The 26,999-nt window shown below is 42.4% G+C and overlaps 1 protein-coding gene across 2 annotated transcripts in view; it reads left to right on the top strand.

Moving 5' to 3' along the window:
* Positions 1-26,690, top strand: part of GPC3 (glypican 3) — a 968,057-nt gene extending 941,367 nt beyond the window's left edge. For both annotated transcript variants that reach the window (XM_073543506.1, XM_073543505.1), the window contains one exon: positions 26,334-26,690. In XM_073543506.1, coding sequence (XP_073399607.1) covers positions 26,334-26,515 — 182 coding nt within the window. In that variant the 3' untranslated portion in view covers positions 26,516-26,690. The remainder of the gene's footprint in view (positions 1-26,333) is intronic.
* Positions 26,691-26,999: the final 309 nt, after the last annotated feature.

Genomic DNA, 26,999 nt, shown 5'->3' with positions numbered 1-26,999 from the left:
CACTAAAGATTATAATGCCCAGGCGTGAAAATATAAAATCCTGTTTTATTCCCACATAAATGATCATTTAGTCCCCAATTTTTAATTTTCCCAAGAGTAACAGGAGAAATTGGACCCCAAAAGTCGTTGTCCAATTTGTCCTGGGTACTCTGGTACCCCACATGTGGGAAAAAACTGTTTAGGCACACGTTGGGGCTCGAAAGGGAAGTAGTGTTGTTTTGGAATGCAGACTTTGATGGTCTGCTGGCGTCATGTTCCATTTGCAGAGTCCCTGATGTGCCTAAACAGGAAAAAAAACCCACATATGACATCATTTTGGATACTAGACCCCCAATGAACAAATCTAGATGTGCCCCCAACTAATCTAATGTAAATTAGTAGTGCATGGAGGTGTGGTACAATTTGAAGCAATCCTTCATGCACAGGCCAGGTTTTTCGGGGCAGGTGTCGCTCTGGTAAATGGTGTCCCTGCGTATTCCTTTTTTGTAACACACTCGACACCTTTTTTGCGGCTTACCTTTTCTTGGGGTTGGCGGGACCACCCCCGGAAAATGCTGACCTGGGACAATACGAGCACCTTCAGTTCCTGAAGTACTGGGGCCCGCTCCTTCCTGAGCGCCAAACATCATGGCCTTAACCACTACCTCCTGGAAATGAAGGTACGACGTATCGCTGGGGCATGCACATTGTGACAGCAGGAATGCATTGAGCATTGCCATTTGGACGATGTGCACGGCCAGCTTTTTGTACCACACCTTAGCCTTCCTCAATGCATTGTACGGTTGGAGGAGTTGATCGGAGAGATCAACTCCCCCCATTTTTTTGTTGTACCCCACTACACATGTCGGTTTGAGGACCTGTGTAGAGGTACCCCGTACAGTGCAGAGGGTACTGCCATCACCGTGTATGGTGGTCAAGAGATGGACATCTCTCTTGTCCTTGTACTTGACCACCAGCAGGTGGTCACTACATTGGGCTCTGCTCTCACCTTTTCGGAGCATCTGCCCAAGTAGCGTCTTCGGGAGGCCTCTCTGATTTTTGCGGACAGTACCGCAGGCTGCGGTACGTCGCTCAGAGAGGGTTTTGTAGAGTGGGATGCTGGTATAAAAGTTATCAGTGTAGAGGTGATAACCTTTATCCAGCAGTGGGTGCACCAAATCCCACACAATTTTCCCACTCACTCCCAGGAAAGGAGGACACTCAGGGGGTTCAATCCCGGTGTCCTTCCCTTCGTAAACTCTAAACTTGTGGGTGTACCCTGAGGTACTCTCACACAACTTATAGAGTTTGATTTCGTACCTGGCCCTCTTACTGGGCAGGTATTGACGGAATCGCAGCCTTCCCTTGAAGTGAACCAAGGACTCATCCACGCAGATGTCCCTTTGGGGCACGTACACTTCAGCAAACTTTTTGTTGAAGTGTTCGATGACCAGCCGAACTTTGAACAGACGGTCAAAGTTGGGGTCATCTTGTGCGGGACACTCTGCATTATCAGTATAATGCAGAAACTTGTGGTGGCCTCAAAACGCGTCCGGGCCATGACCATTCGGAACACTGGAGTGTTGTATAAAATATCAACACTCCAATATTGCCGAATTTCCGGCTTCTTCAGTATCCCCATATGGAGGACCAGGCCCCAAAACTGCGTCATTTCAACTGCGTCTACAGGAGACCAGTTTGAAAATGTTGAACACGGGTTTTGCTCCAAAAATTGACGAGCGTACAACTTAGTTTGCCCCACCATGAGGTTAACAAAATCCTCAGAGAAAAAGACTTTGAAAAAGTCAATTTCTGTGAGGCCGGTGGTGTCAAACTTGATTCCTGATTCTGCCACAAAATCAGGAATCAGTGGCTCGTAATTTTCGGGGGGCGAGGTCCATATGGGGAGCACTGGGTCAGCTGCGGGCATGGTGGGCGCTGCCTCATCTTCTGTCCTGGAGCGTCTGCGTGGCGGTTCCGCAGGACCCGAGGAGGAAGATGAGGAGGGGGAAGAGGAAGAAGAAGAGGATGAAGAATCCGAAAAATAAAGAAAAGTCGGATCGTCATCCAAATCGCTATCAGTTTCGGAGGCAAGTAAAGCATATGCCTCCTCCACTGAATAGCGCTGTTGGGATGAATTTGATGACATTTTTGTGTAAATATGGTGCTTGGGTGTACACTTTATTGAAAACTGTATGTGTACGTGAGGGGGGGGAGTGATTGGTGTAAACTTTCTGTAAAGAAAAAGCTGTGGAAAAAAGTCTAAAACAGCAGGCCCTAGCTGATAAGTGTCACTTATCAAAACTAGGCTGCTGGATGTGCGCACGGGGTGGCGCAAGGGGGGTGGAAAAAAAAAAAAAGGATAACGGCAAACTCTGATAAGTGAACTGTGTCCAAGTTTCGCAGCTGCGGGATGTGTGTACGGAGGGGCTAAGGAAAAAAAAGCGAGCTCAAGTGTTGATCGGTGAACTGCGTCACCAATCAACGCTCGGCGGCTGCGCACGGAGGTGGCGCAAAAGTGGGGTGGAGGGGGGTAAAAATAGGGGGAAGGGGGGATTGGGGTGGATGAAGAGAGATTGGGCAGGGATCAACAGTTAGGGTTGTAGTTAGGTGGCACAAAGGGGGGTGAAAAAAATGAAAAGCGGCAGGCACAAGCTTGGATAAGTGACGTGTGTCACTTATCCAACTTTTGCGGCTGCGGGATGTGTGTACGGAAGTGGCGCAAAGGGGGCTAAGGAAAAAAAAGCGAGCTCAATTGTTGATCGTTGAACTGCGTCACCAATCAACGCTCGGCAGCTGCGCACGGAGGTGGCGCAAAAGTGGGGTGGAGGGGGGTAAAAATAGGGGGAAGGGGGATGGGGGATTGGGGTGGATGAAGAGAGATTGGGCAGGGATCAACAGTTAGGGTTGTAGTTAGTTGGCACAAAGGGGGGTGAAAAATATGAAAAACGGCAGGCACGAGCTTGGATAAGTGACGTGTGTCACTTATCCAACTTTTGCGACTGCGGAATGTGTGAACGGAAGTGGCGCAAAGGGGGCTAAGGAAAAAAAAAGCGAGCGCGAGTGTTGATCGGTGAACTGCGTCACCGATCAACGCTCGCCGGCTGCGCACGGAGGTGGCGCAAAAGTGGGGTGGAGGGGGGTAAAAGGGGGGTGGAGGGGGGATGGGGGGATGAAGATAGATTGGGGGGGTGAAGATAGATTGGGCAGGGGATCAGGGATCAATTAACACTTACAATTGTAGTTTTCTTTCTTCTTCTTCTTTCTTCTGCAGGGATTGTGATGCTACAAGCTGTGGCACCACAATACCCAGCACAGGAGCTCTTGCTGCGTCCGACCTCTCTGCAGGAATCCTCAGCTAGAGTGAGGATCCCTGCAGACAGGTCAGACAGGTCAGAGGCAGGTCAGGGGGCAGGTCACAGAGCGGTCACATCGCTGCTGTGACCTGTCATTGGTGGGATCGAATGATTACATCGATCCCACCAATCCCTGATCTGCCTGGTGACCATGGCAACTGCCTAGAATCGGAGCTCACAGCTCCGATTACTAGGCAGGTCATGCCCAGGTCACCAGCAGGGCACAGAGCGGTCACATGGTGACCGCAGCTGTGCCCTGTGGTTGGCACGATCGCCGATCTAATCGATCGTGCCAGCCAACTCCTGCAGGCCCTGCTGGGCCTGCATCAGGCTCCAGCACGATCGGTGCTAATATAGCATCGATCCTGGCCGGTACTGGCAGGGCACAGCGGCGATATAGCGCCGCTGTGCACTGCGATTGGCGCGATCGATCAGATCGGCGATCGCGCCAATCCGGGTGCTTTTTGCCCGTGCCTGGCGTTGCCAGGCACCGGCTCTAGGATCGAGTACATCGGTACTCGATCCCAGCCTAGGACATCATTGTTTCAGCCAAGCTGAAACAATGAGAAACGCTGCGATTGGCTGTTCAGAATTGAACAGCCAATCACAGCGCTCTGGATGCCGGGGGGGCGGGATCGCAGCCCGGGATGCCGACGCCATCTTTTCTAAGGTGAGATGGCGTCGGAATTTTAATGCGTCGCGGTATCGCATTAAAGGGCCCGACGTACTATCCCGTCCACGGTCATACGGGCCCGGGTACCGTGGACGGGATAGTACGTCGGATGTCAGGAAGGGGTTAAGGGAGCGCCTGAAACTGTGCAAATTGTGGATAGTCCTAATTTCTTGGGGTAGAGCATTCCAGAGGATTGGCACAGCACGGGAGAAGTCTTGGAGTTGGGAGTCGGAGGTGCGGATTAGTGCAGAGGTTAGTCGAAAGTCGTTTGCAGAGTGCAGCAGTTGGTTAGGCCGATAGACAGAAATGAGGAAGGAGATGTAGGGGGGTGCTGCACTGTGGAGAGCTTTGTGGGTGAGAACAAGTACTTTCAATTGGATCCTATAATGAATGGGCAGCCAATGTAAGGACTGGCGAAGAGCGGACGTGTCCGAGTACCGAGTAGCCAGATGGACGATCCTGGCCGCTGCATTAAGTATGGACTGGAGAGGGGATAGTCGAGTAACGGGGAGGCCAATTAATAGAGCGTTGCAGTAATCCAGGTGGATCAATGCTACAGTGAGGGTTTTTGTTGTTTCCTTGGTGAGAAACGGGCAGATTCCAGAGATGTTCTTTAGGTGTAAGCGGCATGAGTGGGCAAGAGATTGTATATGGGATGTGAAGGAGAGATTGGTGTCAAACATAACACCCCAACAGCGCGCCTACTGCCGGGGTGTTATTGTGGTGCCACCCATGGAGAGGGAAATGTCAGATTTAGGGAGGTTAGAAGACGGCGGTAGCAGAAGAAGTTTAGTTTTGGAGAGGTTGAGTTTCAGATAGAGAGCTGACATGATGTTAGAGACTGCAGACAGACAGTCACTGGCGTTCTTTAGTACAGCGGGGGTAAGGTCGGGGAATGACGCATATAGTTGTGTGTCATCAGCATAAAGATGGTACTGAAAGCCAAATCTGCTGATGGTCTGTCCAGTTGGGGCCGTGTAGGACTGAGCCCTGAGGTACCCCGACAGCGAGAGGAAGAGGAGATGACGTGGAGCCAGAGAACAAAACACTGAAGGAGCGGTCAGAAAGATAGGAAGAGAACCAGGAGAGAGCAGTGTCCTTAATGCCTAGTGACTGGAGCCTAGAGAGTAGAAGATGGTGGTCAACAGTGTCGAAAGCTGCAGATAAGTCAAGAAGAATGAGCAGAGAGTGGTCACCGTTACGTTTTGCTGTCAGAAGGTCATTGGTCACTTTGATGAGTGCAGTTTCAGTCGAATGTAGGGGGCAGAAGCCGGACTGTGAAGGGTCTAGGAGGGAGTGAGTGGAGAGGTAATGGGTAAGGTGGGAGTAAACTAGTTGCTCCAAAAGTTTAGAGATGAAGGGGAACTTGGAGACTGGTCTGTAGTTATTTGTGCAGGATGGGTCGAGAGCGGGTTTATTTAGTAATGGAGTAACAATGGCGTGTTTGAAGGAGGATGGGAAAATGCCTGAGGAGAGGGAGAGAGTAAAGATTGCAGTTAGGTGAGTTGTGACGACTGGAGGAGATGTGAGGGACTGGGGTCGGTAGTGCATGTGGTTGGACGATAGGAAGAGAGGAGTCTGGAGACTTCTTCTTCTGTGATGGGATCAAATGTGGAAAATGAGCCTGGGGAGATGCAGGAAGGGATGGGAGTCACAGCACTTGGTGGTTGGGAGCAGATTTCCTGATGGATATTATCTATTTTTTCAGTAAAGTGGGAGGTCAGGTCATCAGCACAAATGTCTGTGATAGGGGCTTGTGCTTTTGGCCTGAGGCGGGAGTGAAAAGTGTCAAAAAGTTTCTTGGGGTTGTTGGCTATTGAGGAGATCAGGGTGGTGAAGTAGGTCTGTTTGGTGAGGTGAAGGGCAGTGTTATAGGTTCTTAACATAAATTTGAAGTAGATGAAGTCTTCTGGTGTGCAGGTTTTTCTCCATAGGCGTTCAGCACTCCTAGAGCATCGCTGGAGAAATTGAGTTTGCGATGTGAGCCAGGGCAGTTTTACTCTGTGCTTGGAGGTTCTGAGGGTGAGGGGAGCTACTTGGTCAAGGGTGCTTCTAAGAGTGTCATTGTAGTGATGAACAGCCAGATCAGGACAGGAAAAAAAGGAGATTGGGGACAGTGATGAGTGTAGGGAGTCTGAAAGTGTCTGAGGGTTAATGGCTTGTGTATTTCTGACTGTATGGTAGGTAGTAGTGAGCTGGGGTGGGAGAGGATTTGTGAGCGTGAAGGAGAGAATGTTGTGCTCAGAGAGTGGAAGCGGTGAGTTATTTAGGTGGGAGATTGAACATAGCCAGACAAAGACCAGATCAAGGGTGTTACCGTCCTTGTATGTCTCAGAGGTTGAAAGCTGCGAGAGGCCTAGAGAGGTGGTTAGTGATAGAAGCTGGGATGCAGATGTGGAAGTAGGGCTGTTAATGGGGATGTGTTATGAATGAGTCACCGTAGGAGGCAAAAACAGAAATACAAGCTAAGTCCAGAAAACCAGAGAAGTTGGCAACTATCAGATTGCAGACCCCTGAACCTATCAACACAACTAGCAGTAGCCGTGGGGGGTTCCTACGATGCCCTAGACCTCTCGATCACAGCCGGAGAATTAAATAGGCCTAAAGAAAGAAAGGGGAAATCTAAACTGCCCCAGAGCAGACCCCAAAGCAATAGGCAGCCCCCAACATATAATGACGGTGAAGCAAGATGAAAACACTAACACAGACAGAAAGATAGACTGAGCAAAGGCGAGGCCCAAAACTACCTAGATAGGAAAGGACAGGAAGGCTGCTGTCTGCAATCTGCCAAAACCCTATCAAAGACAAAAGCCAACAAGCTGATATGAAAAAGGCCCTGAAGCAGCTAGGCTTCAAAAACTAAATCAGCACTCAGGTATTTTCAGAAGACAGAGCTAAAGGAATTCAGCACACCCCAGCAGGGAATGGCAGAAATCCAGCAAAACAAAGCAAAACAAAGTCAAAGCACCAATGCAAAAGGCCGAGCAGCAAACTTAGCTTTAAAGGAGCAGGAATTCAGACTGGTCTCCAAGGATCCCACAGAGAAATCACCCGCAGGGCAGAAGGGCGTCGGCAGCCTTATATCCAGTCAGTAACTCCACTCAGCCAGTCATCATCATCAGCCTCAGGTGTTTGATAATCAGGCTCACTACCTTTCTTTACCAGAAGAGGGAGTTCCTCGGGCCTCAGTAATGAAGGGGAAAATGAACTCACAACAGGGATGTTGAAGTCTCTCAGGATAAGAGTTGGTAGTTCTGAGGACATGAAGTGCGGCAGCCAGGCTGAAAAGTGGTTAAGGAAGTGAGTGGCTGAGCCTGGGGGCCAGTATATGACTGCTACTCTGAGGGAGAGGGGACAGAAGAGCCTGATGGTGTGGACCTCAAAAGAAGAGAATGAGAGTGATGGAACTGGGGGGATGACCTGGAAAGTGGATTGTGGGAACAGGAGTATGCCAACTCTGCCACCATGTCTGTTTGTGGGTCTCGGGGAATGAGAGAATTGTAAGCCACCATAGGAAATGGCAGCAGGAGAGACAGTGTCAGAATCCTGAATCCAGGTTTCAATGAGGGCCAACAGATTAAGAGAGTTGTTCAGAAAGTAGTTGTGCAGGAAAGGAAGCTTGTTACATACAGACCATGGATTCCAGAGGGCACAATTAAAAGATGGAGATGAGGGAGTGCAAGTAATATTAATAAGATTATTATGGTTTCGATATGAATTAGGGTAGGGGTTGAGGTTGGGGGATGGTGGACCAGGGTTGGGGGAGATGGCACCTGAAATCAGTTGGAGTAGGAAGATAAAGAGCAAATAGTTGTTGGAATTGTAAGTAGTTTTTTTCTGTGATGTGTTTGGGCAAGATGGGCTGAGGTTTTTCAGAAAGGTGAGGAGTGCATGAGAGCTGTACATGGGAGAGGGAAGTATAGAGGGGCTGATGTGTATGAGTCGTGATGGAGGAGGGATGGGGCGGTGAATGTGGATGGCAAGGGAGCACAGGAGGATAGAAATAAAACACATGGTTAAAGGGGAAAGCAAAGTGTCGCTTACCTGATTCCTTCCATGATTAACTGCCATGGATAACTGCCGTTTTGCTTGATGCTTTGCTTATGGGATGCTTGCGTGCTGCACCCCACACTGCGTCTGCACGCCACACTGCGTACTTTCCCTTAGGAACTACTAAATATATAGACCACACTACAGGGTCAGGAGAGAGGGATTGTGGGAGCTTGTTTGGGATAATTTGGCATCTGGGGCCAGCACATCAGGGGGTGGTTAGATGATCAAAGGCACTAGACCAGGCTGTGTCATATGCTATAGCACCTTCCACCTGATAAGATCTAGAAAGGCCCTAGTCACGGATATAAAGCAGTAAGTATTAAATACAGTGCAACAAATGAATTATACCAAAGATTTAGCAGGTACATTAAAATATGTCGCAAAATGGTAAAGCAGCAGAAGACAGACAGCAAGCAGAAGTATGGACTTGTACCATTTGGATATATTGCAGCAGAAATGACAGCCAGCAGAGGTGGGGAGTTGTACCATTCAGGCTGCTTGCTATAACAGTGAATGGAGTGAATACATGCAGGGTGGATCACTTCAGAGGTTGAATTATTTGATTACCTGTGTGAAGAGAGACTGACTTTACAACCCTTTCATAGATTGTAAGCTTGCGAGCAGGGCCCTCTTTCCTCTTGGTATCTGTTTTGATCTGTTTATTGTTATGCTGTAATATCCATTGTCTGTACAAGTCCCCTCTAAAATGTACAGTGCTGCGGAATATGTTGGCGCTATAGAAATAAAATTATTATTATTATTATTATTATTTAGCTTTTGCAAAGTCCTGAAAAGGTGCATAATAATCTTTATTAAATAATAATCTTTATTTTTATATAGCGCTAACATATTCCGCAGCGCTTTACACTTATTTTCATCACTGTCCCTGATGGGGCTCACAATCTAAATTCCCTATCAGTATGTCTTTGGAGTGTGGGAGGAAACCCACGCAAACACGGGGAGAACATACAAACTCCTTGCAGATGTTGTCCTTGGTGGGATTCCAATCCAGGACTCCAGAGCTGCAAGGCTGCAGCGCTAACCACTGAGCCACCGTGCTGCCCAAAAATGGCAATGTCGTCTAAGTAAGCACAGGAAAAGTCCTGACATTGCTGTAACAGTCGATCTACCAGTCTCTGGAAAGTAGCGGGGGCAGTTTTCATCCCAAAGGGCATTCCCAGGAACTCAAAAAGCCCAAATGGAGTAATGGAGGCCGAGCGCTCCCGAGTGTCCTCCGTTAAGGGTATCTGACAGTACCCCTTGCTCAAGTCTAACGTGGTCACAAATTGGGCACTGGCCAGATGATCCAATAGATCATCAATCCTGGGCATGGGATAAGCATCACTCTTAGTGGCATAATTTAATCATCTGTAATCAACGCAGAATCATGTTGTACCATCCTTCTTGGGGACCAGGACGACAGGAGAGCCCCAGGTCTCTGGCTCTCTCCTGTAAACTGGATTCAGTCCAATTTCTGTACTCACTCTGTGGGTGGTTCTCCATTGGGTTACGCTCCGTTGATCCCACCACTGCCACCAGTTGTCACGGGGTCCTTCTCCGATACCACACAATCAACAGAGCGAGGAAAGGGTGAACAATCCCAAGACCTTTATTACAGGCAAAATAAGAAGGTGCATCTAGATTTTCCTTCAATTTTTTGCCTTAAATAAGTTTTCCTCTACTTGGACAACTCCTTCTCATAACCCATGTTTGGCCCCAATAAAATAATACAGCCTATACTCACTTCTCATGCTGGCGCTGTTCCCATTGTGTTGGCACTTGCTGTCCCTGGGGCTCTCATGCGGTGTTGTAACAAGTGACCGCAGTGCACAATTAGTACTGGAGTCACTGTCCCAGCCTCCATACGAATTGACCGTGAAGAGGAAGTCAGAGACCATCTGTAGCCCTCACTTCCTCTTCCTGTTCAATTTGTACAAAATCCTAGACAGTGATGCAGCTCGGATTGGGCGCTAGGGACACGTGTCACAACACCGTATGAGAGCCCCAGAGAGAGCTAGGGCCGACGCTGCGGGAAGGGCGCCGGCATTGGAAGTGAGTATAAGGTTTTTCATTTTATCAGGACCAAGCGTGAGGTATGAGAAGGAGTTGTCCTAGTAGTGGACAACCCCCCTTAAGGCCCTTATACACATTAGAGCAAAGTTGTACTAAATATATGATTTTGACCAAATTGATCATTCATTGTATAGTTTTTAGGTAGCAAGCAATCAACTTTTGGGGAATGAACAATTGTAGTTGTCCAAAAGATTGATTGGGCATGTCTAATTTTCGCACGACGATTGTGAGTGGCATAATGTGTATGTGCTGATCGTTTGGTAAACTTTTTCATTAGCTCTAACCCACTGATTACACAGGTCAACGAAAAAAATTTTTTTTTCTGGTGTCCAAAATATTTTAATGAATTTGGGGTATTTTTGGGGTGCTGATTTTGAATATGTCATCAGTTTTGCCAGATTGGCTCAAGTTTTTGAGATTTTTGGTATCTTATTTATAGCACTTGTTGGTAAATGCGACGCATCATCTCATTAATTTCTTTGGATTAGTACTTGAACTGAGCAGTTCTCAATATAGTTTTGTGTTAATTAGTGTTCTAAAAGTTTGTTCATAGCTTGATTTTTGCACTAACTTTATGTTGTTGTCTGTTTTCCAGTGAAAAGCATGAACTCATCATGAAGAAGTTGTCTTAACGATCCAGACTCATTCTGTTACATTTGTGGTGAATATACACTGCCAAAACATAGAAGAAACATAACACACTTCGTAAAAAAAGTGTATTTTGCCTATTTTGGGGTTATGCTTGGGGACCAAGACAAGTTTTGGGCACCACACATAGTGTGCAAAGCATGTATCGAATTATTACGAAAATGGAGCAAAGGACAAAGAAAAAGCTTCAAATTTGGTGTTCCAATGGTGTGGAGAGAGCCAAAAAATCATCATGATGACTGTTATTTCTGTGCAGTGCAAGTGCAAGGATTCAATAAGCATAAGAAACGAAAATGGGAGTAACATGGAATCTGCAAGAAGGCCTGTCCCTCATTGTGAAGATGTGCCTGTACCTGTGTTTACCATAAATAACAGTCATCATGATGATTTTTTGGCTCTCTCCACACCATTGGAACACCAAATTTGAAGCTTTTTCTTTGTCCTTTGCTCCATTTTCGTAATAATTCGATACATGCTTTGCACACTATGTGTGGTGCCCAAAACTTGTCTTGGTCCCCAAGCATAACCCCAAAATAGGCAAAATACACTTTTTTTACGAAGTCTGTTATGTTTCTTCTATGTTTTGGCAGTGTGTATTCACCACAAATGTAACAGAATGAGTCTGGATCGTTAAGACAACTTCTTCTTGATGAGTTCATGCTTTTCACTGGAAAACAGACAACAACATAAAGTTAGTGCAAAAATCAAGCTATGAACAAACTTTTAGAACACTAATTAACACAAAACTATATTGAGAACTGCTCAGTTCAAGTACTAATCCAAAGAAATTAATGAGATGATGCGTCGCATTTACCAACAAGTGCTATAAATAAGATACCAAAAATCTCAAAAACTTGAGCCAATCTGGCAAAACTGATGACATATTCAGAATCAGCACCCCAAAAATACCCTAAATTCGATGAAATATCTTTGGCACCAAAAATGCTGTTGACCAGTGTTATCGAATGTTTTTGTTCGCTATGCATCTGAAATATATGGCTTCAACTAAAAGATAGTTGTAAAATATGGTTGGACAAGTGTATGGCGCTGTTGTGCAAGCAAAGATTGGTACGAACGAGGAATGATCTCTCTTCATTCATTTGTTATCTCATGTTTACGGCTATGCTTTGCATCTGTGGTACTGTGGCCATTACATAGTGGCTTTTTGATGCCCCACTTGGCACCCAAGACTGACTACATTTTCAGCTATGCTTCTTGCATGACCAGTCTTGGTATCCATAGTTGGAAGCAAACACAGTAAAGCCATGGTGGTTGGCACCCAACTTTTTCAAAAACAGTTGTAACAAAGGGTCATCCCAAAGATATAAATACAGCTCTGGCAAAAATTAAGAGACCACTTTCAAATGTTCGGTATTTCTGATTTTTCTCTTTATAGGTATATTTTTCAGTAAAATATAACTTGTTCTTTTAGTCTACAAACTTCTGACAACATGTCTCCGAATTTCCAAGCAATAAATTTGGTATTTTTTTTCTGACAAGGAAAAATGATCAAGATAAAAAAACAAACAGTGCTTTCAGACCTCAAATAATGCAAAGAAAACACGTTCATAATCATTTAGAAACAACAATACTAATGTTTTACCTCAGGAAGAGTTCAGAAATCAATATTTTGTGGAATAACCATGATTTTTAAAAATAGCTTTTAATGCATCTTGGCATGCTTTCCACCAGTCTTTCACACTGCTTCTGGCGCAAAAATTGTAAGCAGTTCTTCTTTGTTTGATGGCTTGTGACTATCCATCATCCTCTTGATTACATTCCAGAGGTTTTCAATGGGGTTCAGGTCTGGAGAATGGGCTGCCCATGACAGGGTTTTGATGTGGTGGTCTCTTAATTTTTGCCAGAGCTGTACATTTGTAAAACTAGTGCCAATAGACTATGTTGCAAGTTGCTCAAACAAAAGCAAGCAATTTCTCACTGATTGTGCAACCTTTGGCCAAAGGATGCAAACGTTTGCTCAATGTTATGTTTTTTTTACCATAATTTTCACTCCATGTAAAAGACTCTTAGGGTACCGTTACACCTAGCGATGCACCAGCGATCCCGACTAGCGATATGACACTGTCAGGATCGCTGGTGCATCGCTAGGTGGTCGCTAGTGAGCTGCCACTCAGGCAGATCTCACCAGCGACATCGCTGGGGTCGGGGGTCGCTACTTACATGTCAGATGCGGCGATCCTGCGTCCTCCCGCCCGGCTCCACGCGTCGCTCGTCGGCGCCACAGGAAGCGCCGCAGGAAGTGGCCGACGAGGAATGGTCCAGGAGCTTCTCGCGCGATCAGCGATAACCAGCGGGGGAGCCAGTCGGAGGTAAGTATCACATGCAGCGATATCGCGAGTAATATCGCTGCAACGTCACAAAATCGGTGACTTTACAGCGATATTGCTAGCGATATCGCAGTGTGTAACGGGGCTTTAGTTAAAAGCTCATTAAAATTTGAACAACTTAGTGGAAGGAAACAACCCAAAGACTTGTATTTACTTGTGGTATTTTTTACTTTAGAGGGAAATAGTGTTTAGGAGTGAATGGCTGTTTGTGCTGATATGCTTAGTCTCAGGCTTTGAAGAAACACTAACCATTCCTGATGTAATTAGCATAGCTTGTGATAAGGTGATAACATGTCTTTAACAGCCATAAGGCAGAGAGTACACACCAGGGTGTTGAGTGCAATTGTACAGTAAAGCTGAAACCAGCCTTCTCTGGAAGCTCCTGGTAGAATTGTGCAGAGAACTACAGGGGATGTGTATCCTGCTCTGCTCTGTTATCACCACTCAGATAACAAAACCAAATGCAGCATTACTCCACTGAGGTGATTCATGGTCTGTTCTGGCCAATTTGTCCTCCATCCAACCATTATTGAGATTTGCAGAGTTGTCCAAGATTAAAAAGAGCAGCTCTCCTGTCTGGAATTGCAGCTTATCCTCTTATTCAAGTGGACTAATCTGCAACATCAGCCATAGCATATGGAGAGGAATGTCGCTGTATCTAAAGGCCCCTTTACATTTAGCGATGCACCAGCGATCCCAACAACGATACGACCCGGTCAGGATCGCTGGTGCATCGCTAAATGGTCGCTAGTGAGCTGCCACACAGGCAGATCTCACAGCGAAGTAGCGACGCAGCAGCGGTCATTACCTTTCAGACGCGGCGATCCTGACGTCCTCCCGCCCGCGTCCACGCATCGCTCGTCGGCGCCAGCAGGAAGCCCAGCAGGAAGTGCCTGACGAGAAATGGACCTGCGTGATCTCGTGCGATCAGCGACAGACAGCAGGAGAGCCGGTCGGAGGTAAGTATCACACATAGCGATATCGCTGCTGCGTCACAAAATCGGTGACGCTTTAACGATATCGCTAGCGATATTGCTATGTGTAAAGGCCCCTTAAAGGCGAAGTTACATCGTAAGATTATCGTGAACGAGCATTCTGAAGGGCGCAGTCACATATATGTATAAATCGGATTGAGATCGGGACACAGAGCACAGACTGGTTGGTGGCTCTCCCTACCCGAATTTGACAGCTGCATAGAAACACATGAATCTATCATCCTCTGGTGGGGAGAGCCGCAGGTCAGTCAAAACAAAGCAGCTTAATTTAAAGTATACCAACAAGAGCTAAAAAAAATAAACAAAATGCATGTAAAAAAAAAACACAATAGCAAATATAGTGGAAAAAATGGACATAATTTAGTTTTACAAAATCTGCAACATCAAAAACTCCATAAAAATAGGGACAGTTTAACTTAAAGGGGTTGTGTTAAGTTTATTGGCCACTGCTAATAGATTGCAGGGGCGGCTGGTAACTAGGCAATGAGCAGTAAATAGATTAAAAATTCCTTCATTCTTGAGTAAGGTGTGGATTTGTAAGGACAACAAAATTGAAAATTTTGCCATATTATCAATTTATGATAAGAAATTTCCTTTTAAAAATTACCGAAAAAAGGGATGGTTAAAAAAATAAAAGAATATATATGTACATTTATCCGCTCTAGCCCCTTGACTTCAGAAGAGGCGGCATTGCTTCCTGTCCTGCTTGATACCAGGAAAGCTCCTGTCCTGCAGTCACGGTGGTTACATCCCTTTATCATATTTTAATTATCCCTTCCTACTGTAATTTTTTTTACCTCTTCAAAGATTCTTCTGAAGTCAAGGGGCTTTAGCAGATAAATTTACATATATTCTTTTTTTTTTAACCATTTCTTTCTTCGGTAATTTTTCAAAGGAAATTTCTTATCATAAATTGATAATATGGCAAAATTTTCAATTTCGTTGTCCTTACAAAAATCCATCCTGTCTGTCCTATGCTATTACTGGTGGTTCAGTCACTCAGTCCTTGTTCACATTTACGTCACTTGTCGAGTGGAAAGGTTTTAAATACAAGAGTTAGGACTGTCCCACAAGGGTTGCCGTGACGTGGTGGGATGGCTTGTACATTATTTTGATCAAAATTATGTTAACTAAATACCCTAATTATTATTACTGCCTTCATGCAATTTTCTCAATTTATTTTTTATTTTTTACTTTTTTATTTTAGGATATTTGTTTTGTGTTTTGTTTTTGGTTTTCTCTGTGTAAAGGTCATGTGTTCATATGCATTTACATTTTGCATACATATTAATTTCCTTTTTCAGCTCAGACCCAGTTTCTCATTTAGTTCAGTGTGCATTCAGTGCATATAAGGGTGTGACCGCCCTGTTTCTGAGTTGGAAAATCCATCCTGTCTGGCCTATGCTATTACTGGTGGTTCAGTCCCTCTGTCCTTGCTCCTCCGCACAGCCTCAGTGATGTCAGTGGTAGTCAGTGAGGCTGCGCAGAGTCCCCGGCTGACCTGAGGTGAACTGACAGCGTGGGAAAATGTTCAGAAACTTTCCCATGCTTATCAGTTCATCCCCAGTCAGGCAGGGAGGCTGCGCAGACATGATTTCATTCATTCTGCAGTGGTTTACAGCTGATCCGGTAACATTAGCACTGGTCCCTGTTGTAAACTAGTTAACCCCTTGTGATGGATTGCAGCAGGGGACCTGACTGAATGTCGGAGAGGTATGGATATTGTTGCTTTTTTATTTTATTTTTTTTTACAGGACACCAAGGGATTCAGTTGGATTGGCAGCAGCAATTTGGTCAAAAACTTTGTATAATTATTTCATTAAAATAATTTTTAATTAATGTCTGTGTGTCATTTTTAACCCTTTACTACTATAGGATTAATAATGGATAGGTGTCTTATTGACACCTCTCTATTATTAACCCGGCTTAATGTCACCTTTCAATAGCAAGGTGACATTAACCCCTTATTAACCCATGAGCCACCACTAAAGGCAATGGGAATAGAGAAGCTAAGTGCCAGAAAAGGCACATCTTATAGATGTACCTTTTCTGAGGTGGCTGGGGGCAGATGTTTGTAGCCAGGGGGGGCAATAACCATGGTCCCACTCTAGGCTATTAATATCTGCCCTCAGTCACTGGCTTTCCTTCTCTGGTGTAGAAAATACCGCAGGAACCCATGCAATTTTTTTCAACGAATTTACCCGTTAATTTAGCACCTACATGTCCCAAATTTTACGCACATACTAGTTTCCAATTATTAGTTAAAGACATATAAAAAACTAAATGAAATGAAATGGTTTACTGTATGTAAACGATGTGTCATTTCATGTCGGGTTCTGTAATGATTTTACAGAAGCCGGCAATTGATTTAGCGGCTATTTTGCTATGTAGAACTCTATGAACTATATACTGTGTATATATATATATATATATATATATATATATATATATATATATGTGTGTGTGTCTCAATGATGTGTGTATATATATACTGTATATATATATATGTGCATGTATTCTATGTGTACATACAGTTGTGGCCAAAAGTATTGTGGCCAAAAGTATTGACACCCCTGCAATTCATTCTGTCAGATAATACTCAGTTTCTTCCTGAAAATGATTGCGAAAACACAAATTCTTTGGTATTATTATCTTCATTTAATTTGTCTTAAATGAAAAAACACAAAAAGAATTGTCCTAAAGCCAAATTGGATATAATTCCACACCAAACATAAAAAAGAGGGTGGACAAAAGTATTGGCACTGTTCGAAAAATCATGTAATGCTTCTCTAATTTGTGTAATTAACAGCACCTGTAACTTACCTGTGGCACCTAACAGGTGTTGGCAATAACTAAATCACACTTGCAGCCAGTTAACATGGATTAAAGTTGACTCAGCCTCTGTCCTGTGTCCTTGTGTGTACCACATTGAGCATGGAGAAAAGAAAGAAAACCAAAGAACTGTCTGAGGACTTGAGAAACCAAATTGTGAGGAAGCATGAGCAATCTCAAGGCGACAAGTCCATCTCCAAAGACCTGAATGTTCCTGTGTCTACCCAACGCAGTGTCATCAAGAAGTTTAAAGCCCATGGCACTGTGGCTAACCTCCCTAGATGTGGACGGAAGAGAAAAATTGACAAGAGATTTCAACGCAAGATTGTGCGGATGTTGGATAAAGAACCTCGACTAACATCCAAACAAGTTCAAGCTGCCCTGCAGTCCAAGGGTACAACAGTTTCAACCCGTACTATCCGTCGGCGTCTGAATGAAAAGGGACTGTATGGTAGGAGACCCAGGAAGACCCCACTTCATACCCCGAGACATAAAAAAGCCAGTCTGGAGTTTGCCAAAACTTACCTGAAAAAGCCTAAAACATTTTGGAAGAATGTTCTCTGGTCAGATGAGACAAAAGTAGAGCTTTTTGGGCAAAGGCATCAACATTGTGTTTAAAGGAGGAAAAAAAGAGGCATTCAAAGAAAAGAACATGGTCCCTACAGTCAAACATGGCGGAGGTTCCCTGATGTTTTGGGGTTGCTTTGCTGCCTCTGGCACTGGACTGCTTGACCGTGTGCATGGGATTATGAAGTCTGAAGACTACCAACAAATTTTGCAGCATAATGTAGGGCCCAGTGTGAGAAAGCTGGGTCTCCCTCAGAGGTCATGGGTCTTTTATTGTGTTTATTATATGTTATTGTGTTATTGAGAAATAAGAGGAGATGATTATTATGTGGGGGATCAGATAGGGTAGGGCTGGTAGGAATGTATTATTTCATTAATATCTCCACTTTTGGTGGTGTCAACACAATATACAGTACCAAAGCTTATGTTAGTGTATTGGAGCGGCATTTTTTTTTTTTTTTCACCTCAGTAGTGGCATATGATACACAGTCACTATAATCAATATATATTCATTATTTTTTAAAGTTAACAATATATAAAAAACATATAAAAAACATAAATATAAAGACTTGGTTCACTTCACTTTTTTGCACCCATATGCATTATATTTAATGGATAGGTTTTATATAAAAATATAAAAATTGCAATAAAAAATTTTTAAAAAATAATAATTAATTTTCACTGCACTTTTTTACATCACTCCGCACTTTATTGTATTTAGTGCGTCACACATTTATATATTAATATTAAATAAATCTAGGCACTGGCTGTTTAGGTCAGTGATAATATTAAGTGTATCAAATTAAGTCAATAATAATTCTATTCACTTGCACGCTATTTGTAGTTTTAGTGGGAATGAAAATAGTGAACTCTGGTACAATAAACCGGCCTGCTTTGTCTCACTCGCACGGCTGTCTGTCTTTCAGGCATTTGGTGGGTAAGAAGTGTGGCGTGTCTCCTTCCTGCAGGGGAGACTGTCTGCGCTCTGCTCAGCCATGTGCAGGTTTGATGGTCAGCGCTGTGTGTTTGTTTCAATGTGCGCTGAGGCTAAATGGTAGCTCTGTATAATGATTTGACTGATGGGAGGCGTTATATCAGGCAAATACTCCTCTTAGAATACTTTGACTGCAAGTGGGCGGTCTTGATTCATATAGCTCCTCTTTTCAATGATTTCATTGGACGTTACTTTCATGATTCAAGAACAATGCCCTACCAGTTTTCCCTGTGTTCATTGGACTGCGATGTGTATAAGAAGGGTGACGTGGGAGAACTAGACACACCCCCAGGAAGAAGCAGGGGCGAAACGTGCGTTGGGGTGCGGGGAATCAGCATCCTACTCTATGCCTAACTCCACTGTGCACACTGCTTAGGTAATATGTATTTGGCAATGCATTCCTCACATTTATTTTCATGCTTTGGGTCATTTTAACCTGCATACATGAGAGGTGAGAGGCTGTGGTAGTGCTGTAGCAGCAATGGCTGCATATATTGCATATTGTGGGTAATTAGAATCCACATATGTGTAAGGCTATGGCGGTGTAGCAGCAGCAACATCTGATTAATGAATTGTCATTCAATGGTGTGAATTATGTGTTAGAGTCTATTCACATTAAGGCAGTAAATTTCATTCACATCTATGCAGGTTTTTTCATGCAATTTTCTGCAGCCATTTGTAAGGCTATGGTGGTGTAGCAGCAGCAACATCTGATTAATGAATTGTCATTCAATGGTGTGAATTATGTGTTAGTTTCTATTCACATTAAGGCAGTAAATTTTTTTCACACCTATGCAGGTTTTTTTGCATGCAATTTTCTATAGTTTTATTAAAAATGTATCCAATCAATAAATACTAAGCATATTGTTGGGCATATCATATTATTCAGGATACTGCAGTCATTTTCTTTAAATTTTGACTCTTTATATAATTGAATTTGTATCCTTTTGCTGTTTCTCCTTCCTATAAGTGTTGGTTTGAGGCAATGGTTTTATGGTTGTATGTCAATTAATATTTAATAAAATATGTATTTTATGAAATGAGTGACACTCTTGGTTATTGGGTCACCTTACAGTGACATAACCTTTGTGATATATTCATGCATTGAGAGTGTAGCCCGCTCCTTTGAAGGATAATGGGCTTGGGTATTGTGCTTACCAATTGTTTCTCTGTGTTTAGACGGTGTACCCGTAAATTTATGGATTTTTCGGCTAAGGAATCTTCTTGGCGTCTTAAAGCGTCGAATATTTTTCCAACAAATTTTGCAGCATAATGTAGGGCCCAGTTTGAGAAAGCTGGGTCTCCCTCAGAGGTCATGGGTCTTCCAGCAGGACAATGACCCAAACCAAATCAAAAAGCACTAGTAAATGGTTTGAGAGAAAGCACTGGAGACTTCTAAGGTGGCCAGCAATGAGTCCAGACCTGAATCCCATAGAACACCTGTGGAGAGATCTAAAAATGGCAGTTTGGAGAAGGCACCCTTCAAATATCAGGGACCTGGAGCAGTTTGCCAAAGAAGAATGGTCTAAAATTCTAGCACAGCATGGTAAGAAACTCATTGATGGCTACCGGAAGCGGTTGGGCGCAGTTATTTTGGCTAAAGGTTGTGCAAACAAGTATTATGCTGAGGGTACCAATACTTTTTTCTGGCCCATTTTTTGAGTTTTGTGTGAAATGATCAATGTTTCGCTTTTTGCTTCATTCTCTTTTGTGTTTTTTCATTTAAGACAAATTAAATGAATATAATAATACCAAAGAATTTGTGTTTGCAATCATTTTCAGGAAGAAACTGAGTATTATCTGACAGGATTGCAGGGGTGTCAATACTTTTTATCCACAACCATATCTATTCTTTCGTTTGTGTTTTAACCTGTCATTGGGATCCATTATATGTCCATTTTGCAAGCCGGCGAGAAAATCTCGTCATACGGACGCCATACGGATGTCACACGGATGCTTAATGCAAGAAAATCGCATCCTCGCATTACAATCTCTCATCCTGTACCAGTCATGACTTGTATTGTTGAAGATTACTGTACTTGTATGTAATATGTATACCCCTTCTCACATGTAAAGCGCCATGGAATAAATGGTGCTATAATAATACAATCGGATGACATACGTATCACTGTTCATGAAACATCTTTGTGATTCTGGTCCATGAAAAATGGACAGTATTTTTGTACGTCGTGTGTGACACCAGCCTAACCCTAATGATTTTTGTCCTGATGAAGAGGTTGAAAACCTTGAAACGCATTGACGAAATAAGCTGCAATCATATCTCAGCTCTGTCTATAATTGTTTTTGGACTATTGGCAGCAACAAATTTCTATCATCATATTCCTTTCTCCATTTGTATTACATTCCATTGTTGATCCTGCAGCAGCCTTGACATACTGTCCATAGGTGTTGTGAATGTCACAGCCCTATCAGGTGAGCATACAATTTTACTGTCCATACCCCCTTGTTACCAGATAAGACTCTATTTTGTGCTTCTTATCTCTCCAGTAACACCTTTTATTTATTATGGGCATCATAAGAGACCTTTTTAACATTTTGATTATGGCCTTTTTTTACATTATTTACTTTGTTTTTTCCCTGTAACTGACATCTGTAGGTGGAGTCTGGCTGTGCCTGACAGTTAGATTTTACCTCCATAAAGTTACAGACAAGCCAAATGTATAATTGGACTACTGGCAAGTTAAATGGTTTCTTATTTCTACAAGTTGATCCCATTTTTTTACACTTATAATTACAGAAGTATGGGATCACACACACACCTATTTATGGGATCTGGACAACTTTCATCCCAAATATGCCATAATATTCTATGATATTCTATTGTACCTTTGGACGCGTCTGACTTTTATATGTAGGCACATAGTACAAAGGCTACCAACGTAGCCCTCATTCAGACATCTGTTTTTCCCATACGTGTTCTACAATTGTTTTTCACATATATTAAAGGTACCAATTAAAGCCTGTGGAGCTGTTCACACATCCAAATGTTTTTGTAGACCTTGCATGCAAAAAATCATGGAGACATGATGATCTTTGATCTGAGTCACAGATCACAATTACCCATACATGTCTAGGGGTACATGAAAAATCTATGACAGCACACATTGTCATCCATGTGCAATTTGTGTGCCGTCCATTTTTAACAATATAATGGGTAGTAGATGCTTTACTATTTTTGTTTTTTTTTTTTGCACATGAGAAAATCGCTGATAAAATGCTGATGGTAAAAACGGTCACACTGACCAAACGGTGATGAAAATCTGATCCAAAAGAGTGTTGAAAATCAGTACATGTTTTTATGCACAAGAATTATCACAGAAGTCTGAATGAGGTCTTACAAGCACTTGGAAAATATGGCTTCTCATTGAAGTGCATGGAGGCCCACAAACTGCGGACCCTCATTACAATCCTTGTATTACGCTATGCCTTCTGCTGATTGATCCATTAACATCTATGAAAATATTGGTAGCTTGTGTTCCAATAGGTTTCCATTTACAATAGAAATAAGAGCTGTTGCATTGACCTGTGTCTTTGCTATAAAATAAAAAAAAACAAACAAAATAGAAGTGGAGTGGGTTGTATTTGCTACTTAAAATGTGCAAATGCATAATGACTACAAAAGGAATTAATGCAATAAAGGCCCTTAATGATGAGCTAAGAAACTTTGGTTCCTGTTGTTTTGTTCACAGCAGAATATTCGAGCCCCAGTGTTCCTTAATTGAGAAATCACAAGGACATTTAAACAGGATAACTTTGTTTTCCTTGCTTTTAGAAAAGGTGTTACTGTGTAACATGGTACATAATCTTATCAGCAAGAGTCCAAAGCCGCTGCTAATGCAGTTGTGTAATGTTCTTGAGAAGCCATGTCCCCAACACAACCATCACATGTGAACCTATGTGATCTGTTTACAGCTGAGCACATAGAGATCTATCAAAGATTCTGCCTTAGATTAAAGTTTAAAGTCAGAGGTCAAGCAAGCCTCATATTTCGAGTAGTAGACAATTGGGTAACCACAGTCTTGGTACCCCACATGATCCCACAAATTATGTCAACTTAATATTTTGTAAATTTATTTGGATTACAATAATATTCTACCAATTGTCTCAGACCAGTTAAAATTAATAAAAGAAGCTATACTCATCCTTGTCAATCCCCTGCAGATTCTGTTTCAGTGCTTATCGGGGATCCTTAGGTGTGTGCTTCTGGGTAAAGTTGAGGGAATTTGTTCGGATTCGGTTCCGATTACGATCAGCATCGAATATTGTTTTTGCAATATCCGTCGAACAGAGCAGAACATCATTAGAATCAATTGAAGTGGAAATTACCAAATATGTTCAGAACCGATCAACAAACATACATTTTGCAAAAATATGGCAAATTCAGATTCGGCAACCGAATCTGAGCAGATTCACTCAACTCTGGTTCTGAGATCTGCCCATCCATGCAATTAGCCAACTTGAAATTGGGTACCGTAAGTACTGGACCTGTGAGAAATCGGTAATAATGAACCTCATTTATTATTTTTAACCGGTCTGAAACTTTTAAAATGTAGTTGAAAAACCCCTTTCAGATAAAACTCACCAGGTGGATGCCCCGTCGGCACTGGCAGTGTAATAGATGTAGAGTTTGGAAATAAAATGAGGAGTGATTATAGGCTCCATATGCAATAATCATAATCACATAATCATGAGGGTATTTACCAAGTCATTTGCATTAAAGAAGTTTCTAATATTAATACGTTGGTAATAATGCAGTAACACAATAAAAGAAAAAAAATTAAATAGCTTATACACCTTGGAAATCATTTTTTGTTAACAGGGTTTACTCCACAAAAGCTTTTTTATAGAGCCTATTGCTGCTGGGGTACCCATCAATCAGCTGTGTTCTTTGAGGCACCATAGAAGCAATTTTCCTGCAGTCTACAGGGGAAATAAAATATATAGATTGTCAATGTTCCTAATAGACATATCGATTTATAATTTTCTTTTTAGCGTTAATGAAATATGCAAATTCTGAATTAAGTCCCCATTGTTCTAATGAGATTGAGAATAGGAAAAAATAAGGACTTCCAGTAAGGGGATGCTCCACACTTTGGACAAATAATGGTCTTTGATAAGGGTTCATTGTTTTTTATTTAGATACATTAAAATGCCTTTTGTGATAAAAACACCTTCATGAAAGAAGTTCATCTACTTGCCTGAGGAAGCATCCCCAAGTAGACATGAGCAGGGGTCAGGCAAAATTAAAATTTGCCTGTTAGCATGGATTTTCTGGGAAATTCGATTGGCAGAGAAGTTAATGTTCCTTATTAAGTTTTGAGTTCTCTTCAGACCCGAGGTGCAAAAAAATTAAAAAATAAACCTTATGCTAGGCTTACTGTAAAACTCTCCAGTTCATCCTCTCTTTACCATAACCTGTCCGGTCTTCACTGCTTCTTCTGATCCCCATTGCTTGAAATCACCGAATCTCTCATGCTAGGATGGGACTTCCAGCTCTGATAACACTGATGTTTTGTTGCCCTGCACGTTTATCTTTGATGTGATCTGTGGTCATAAATCAGTTTAGAGCATCTAAAATAAAGACAGATGAAAACAGGTTAAAAGCTCCTTATTGGACTTGCGAAATGAGTTCACTGACGGATTATCAGACAAATCATTCTGCAATGAGCAATAGATTGTGCAAACGGTGCAAAATTTTTAATAACACCCAATTACAGAAATAATTTGTAGCCAAAAATACATACAGATAAGAAAACAAAAATGTCCACAATGGTGGACAACCCCATAGACTATGGAGTTATTGTAAATTATCACAATTTATTATTCAACAGAGAATTCAGTGTGTTTTTCAGAATTAACAAAGACAGAGTAGCAGAGCTCTGGTCAGACCCCTGAATTCCCCATGCCCCTTATTGTTTATTGGAATGTAGTAGATGACCTTTTAGCTAGACTGATCTGCACAAATAGTGATACACGACTTGTCTGAACTAGATCCTTTTGGGGTCACAGGACAGTTTCTGGAATTTAGAAGTTTCTATTCTAACTAGATTAGTCTGACTTAATTGACCTCCACAAGTTTCTAGACTAAAATAAATCTTGCAAAATCATCTCTTTTATGTCACTAAATGGAATTTATCAAGTTTCTTCTAAACCCTGCATTCCCTGGCCTGGAGAGATTAAATTAATGCAATTATTTATGCAATCAATGAGTCATTTATCACGGTTATCTAAACTTTGCATGCAAGCTCTTGAACTGGTAGATAAGTGATATGATTGGGTTGTATTGAGTAGTGACTCGCTGTATGCCACATTAAGAAGACAAAAATAACAGATCTTGCAAATTCAATAATCCCTTTTTTAACCTCATGTTGTAGTGCTCAAATTAAACTGCCCAAGGTCTATCTCATGGAAAGTGATGGTGGAAATGTTGCCTAGGAGTTTCTCTGATCAAATCTTTGGGTCTGATGAACTCGGTTGATAAACCGTTTTGCAAGAAATTTAGAATTGAAGTCTTATTAATAAATGTCTAATCACTTGAGTGTAAATGAAAAACTTCCCTGAGAACTCCAGGAACCTAGAGGAATTGGCAATCCTCTTAATATCCGCCCAAGTCTCTCAGAATGTCCTGTAAAGCAGAGCTTCCTCAAATGTTTCTATTGCCCAGCTCCAGCATCACTGGCAGACACAGACAGAAGAGAGCTCCAGTGCAAGAATAGTATATGGGCCCTTTGCAACCGAATAGTTCATCATAATTCACAATCCCACCTGCTTTAGAGGTGGAAATGGCCTCCTTAACTCCTTGGCTCCTGTGCATTTGCACAGGTTACACCAATGATATGTCAGCCCCTGTCCGGCGCATCTAGAAGCCAATTTTATTGTACAAGATTGGGATAATGCCTCCTGTAAAAAGCCATGACTTCCAGCCACCAACACTAATCAGCTGTTTGAAGATCCTATTGCTGGAGACTTTACACAGTTACAGCCTGAATACAACAACTCCAAACATTGAGCAGTGATCATTCTCGGGTATGGTAGCTAAGTTCCCATTCACTTCAATAGAAGCTCATCTGTAGAGCCTGAGGATGGTCAATGTATAAAGTATGAAACTGTACTGCTCTGGCCTTATACACTGTGGACTGCTGCAAACCATGGGACTTGCAAATATCTACAGTTATGCTCAAAAGTTTACATACCCCGGCAGAATTTTTGCTTTCTTGGCCTTATTCAGAGAATATGAATGATAACACCAAAAAACTTTTTCTCCACTCATGGATAGTGCTTGGGTGAAGCCATTTATTGTCAAACTACTGTGTTTTCTCCTTTTAAATCATAATGACAACCCAAAATATCCAAATGACCCTGATCAAAAGTTCACATACCCTGGTGATTTTGGCCTGATAACATGCACAGAAGTTGACAAAAATGGGTTTGAATGGCTACTAAAGGTGCGCATAAAAGCTGTACTGATGCAACGAGAGGTAGAGGGCATAAGGCAGGGAGGCCATACTTGAGATATGTATTTTCAGTCCCTAAGATGATTTGCAAGTTCTGCTTATTGGAGCTTTCATAAACTGCTATTATTGATAGGGGACCACAACCTAAATGATCAAAAATTAATATCCTACCAGAAAATGTAGTCCTCAGTATCTACAGTCTTTGGTTTTTTTCAATTTTGCCAATTGATTTTTTTTATCCTTAATGAATGGGTAAAGTGAGTAAAACATAAGTTTTGTAACCCTCCAGGGGCATTCATTAGGCTTGCAGTATAAGTAATTATTGTGTTCTTCTTTTTAGATTTGGACTATGATTTGGACATCGACGACGTTCCATTTAATAAACAGATGCGAAACCAGCAGGATCAGAATGGAAGAGAAATAACTCACCTCCAGCCTGGAAGCGACAGCATAAAGACTGTGTCGGCCAAACCACTTCTTCCCCTCACAATTACCTTGTTAGGACTTGTCTCCGTGAACTGATCCTCCAGTCTTAACCCTTTACTGTCCTGGTAGCCACATAATGATCCTAGCTGAATTTTACAATTTATAACATTTCCCAGACCATTGTAAAGTCTTCTTGGAGAAAAGAATTTTATATAATATTATTAATGTATTAATAAAGAACATTGCTTTGTTCACAGATTTTATTTACAAATGTTTGGTGGTGTGTTTTAGAATCGGTGTATGAACATATTGCTCCTTAATATATAAGTTTATGGAATGTCTCTAGACAGAAAGGGAATGCAAAGACTGGTTGTTGGCCTTTCAGAAAAACTTTTAATGGAGTTATCCAGGACTAAATAATTTTTTACTACTGGTCTAAGAGCTAACAGGCAGGTAGTTGCTAACTACCTGCCTATTGTTCCCAGCACCAATTTCTGCTGGCACAGAGCCATCACAGACTGCTCTTGCTGATGATTGAGCAGTTTTCACTGATGTCACATAGACAAAGCAGGAGTGTGAC

Source organism: Dendrobates tinctorius, unplaced genomic scaffold (assembly GCF_039654945.1).
Source record: "Dendrobates tinctorius isolate UK_male_01 unplaced genomic scaffold, ASM3965494v1 ptg000133l, whole genome shotgun sequence".
Classification (NCBI taxonomy): domain Eukaryota; kingdom Metazoa; phylum Chordata; class Amphibia; order Anura; family Dendrobatidae; genus Dendrobates; species Dendrobates tinctorius.
This window is presented reverse-complemented; position numbering and strand designations above follow the sequence as displayed.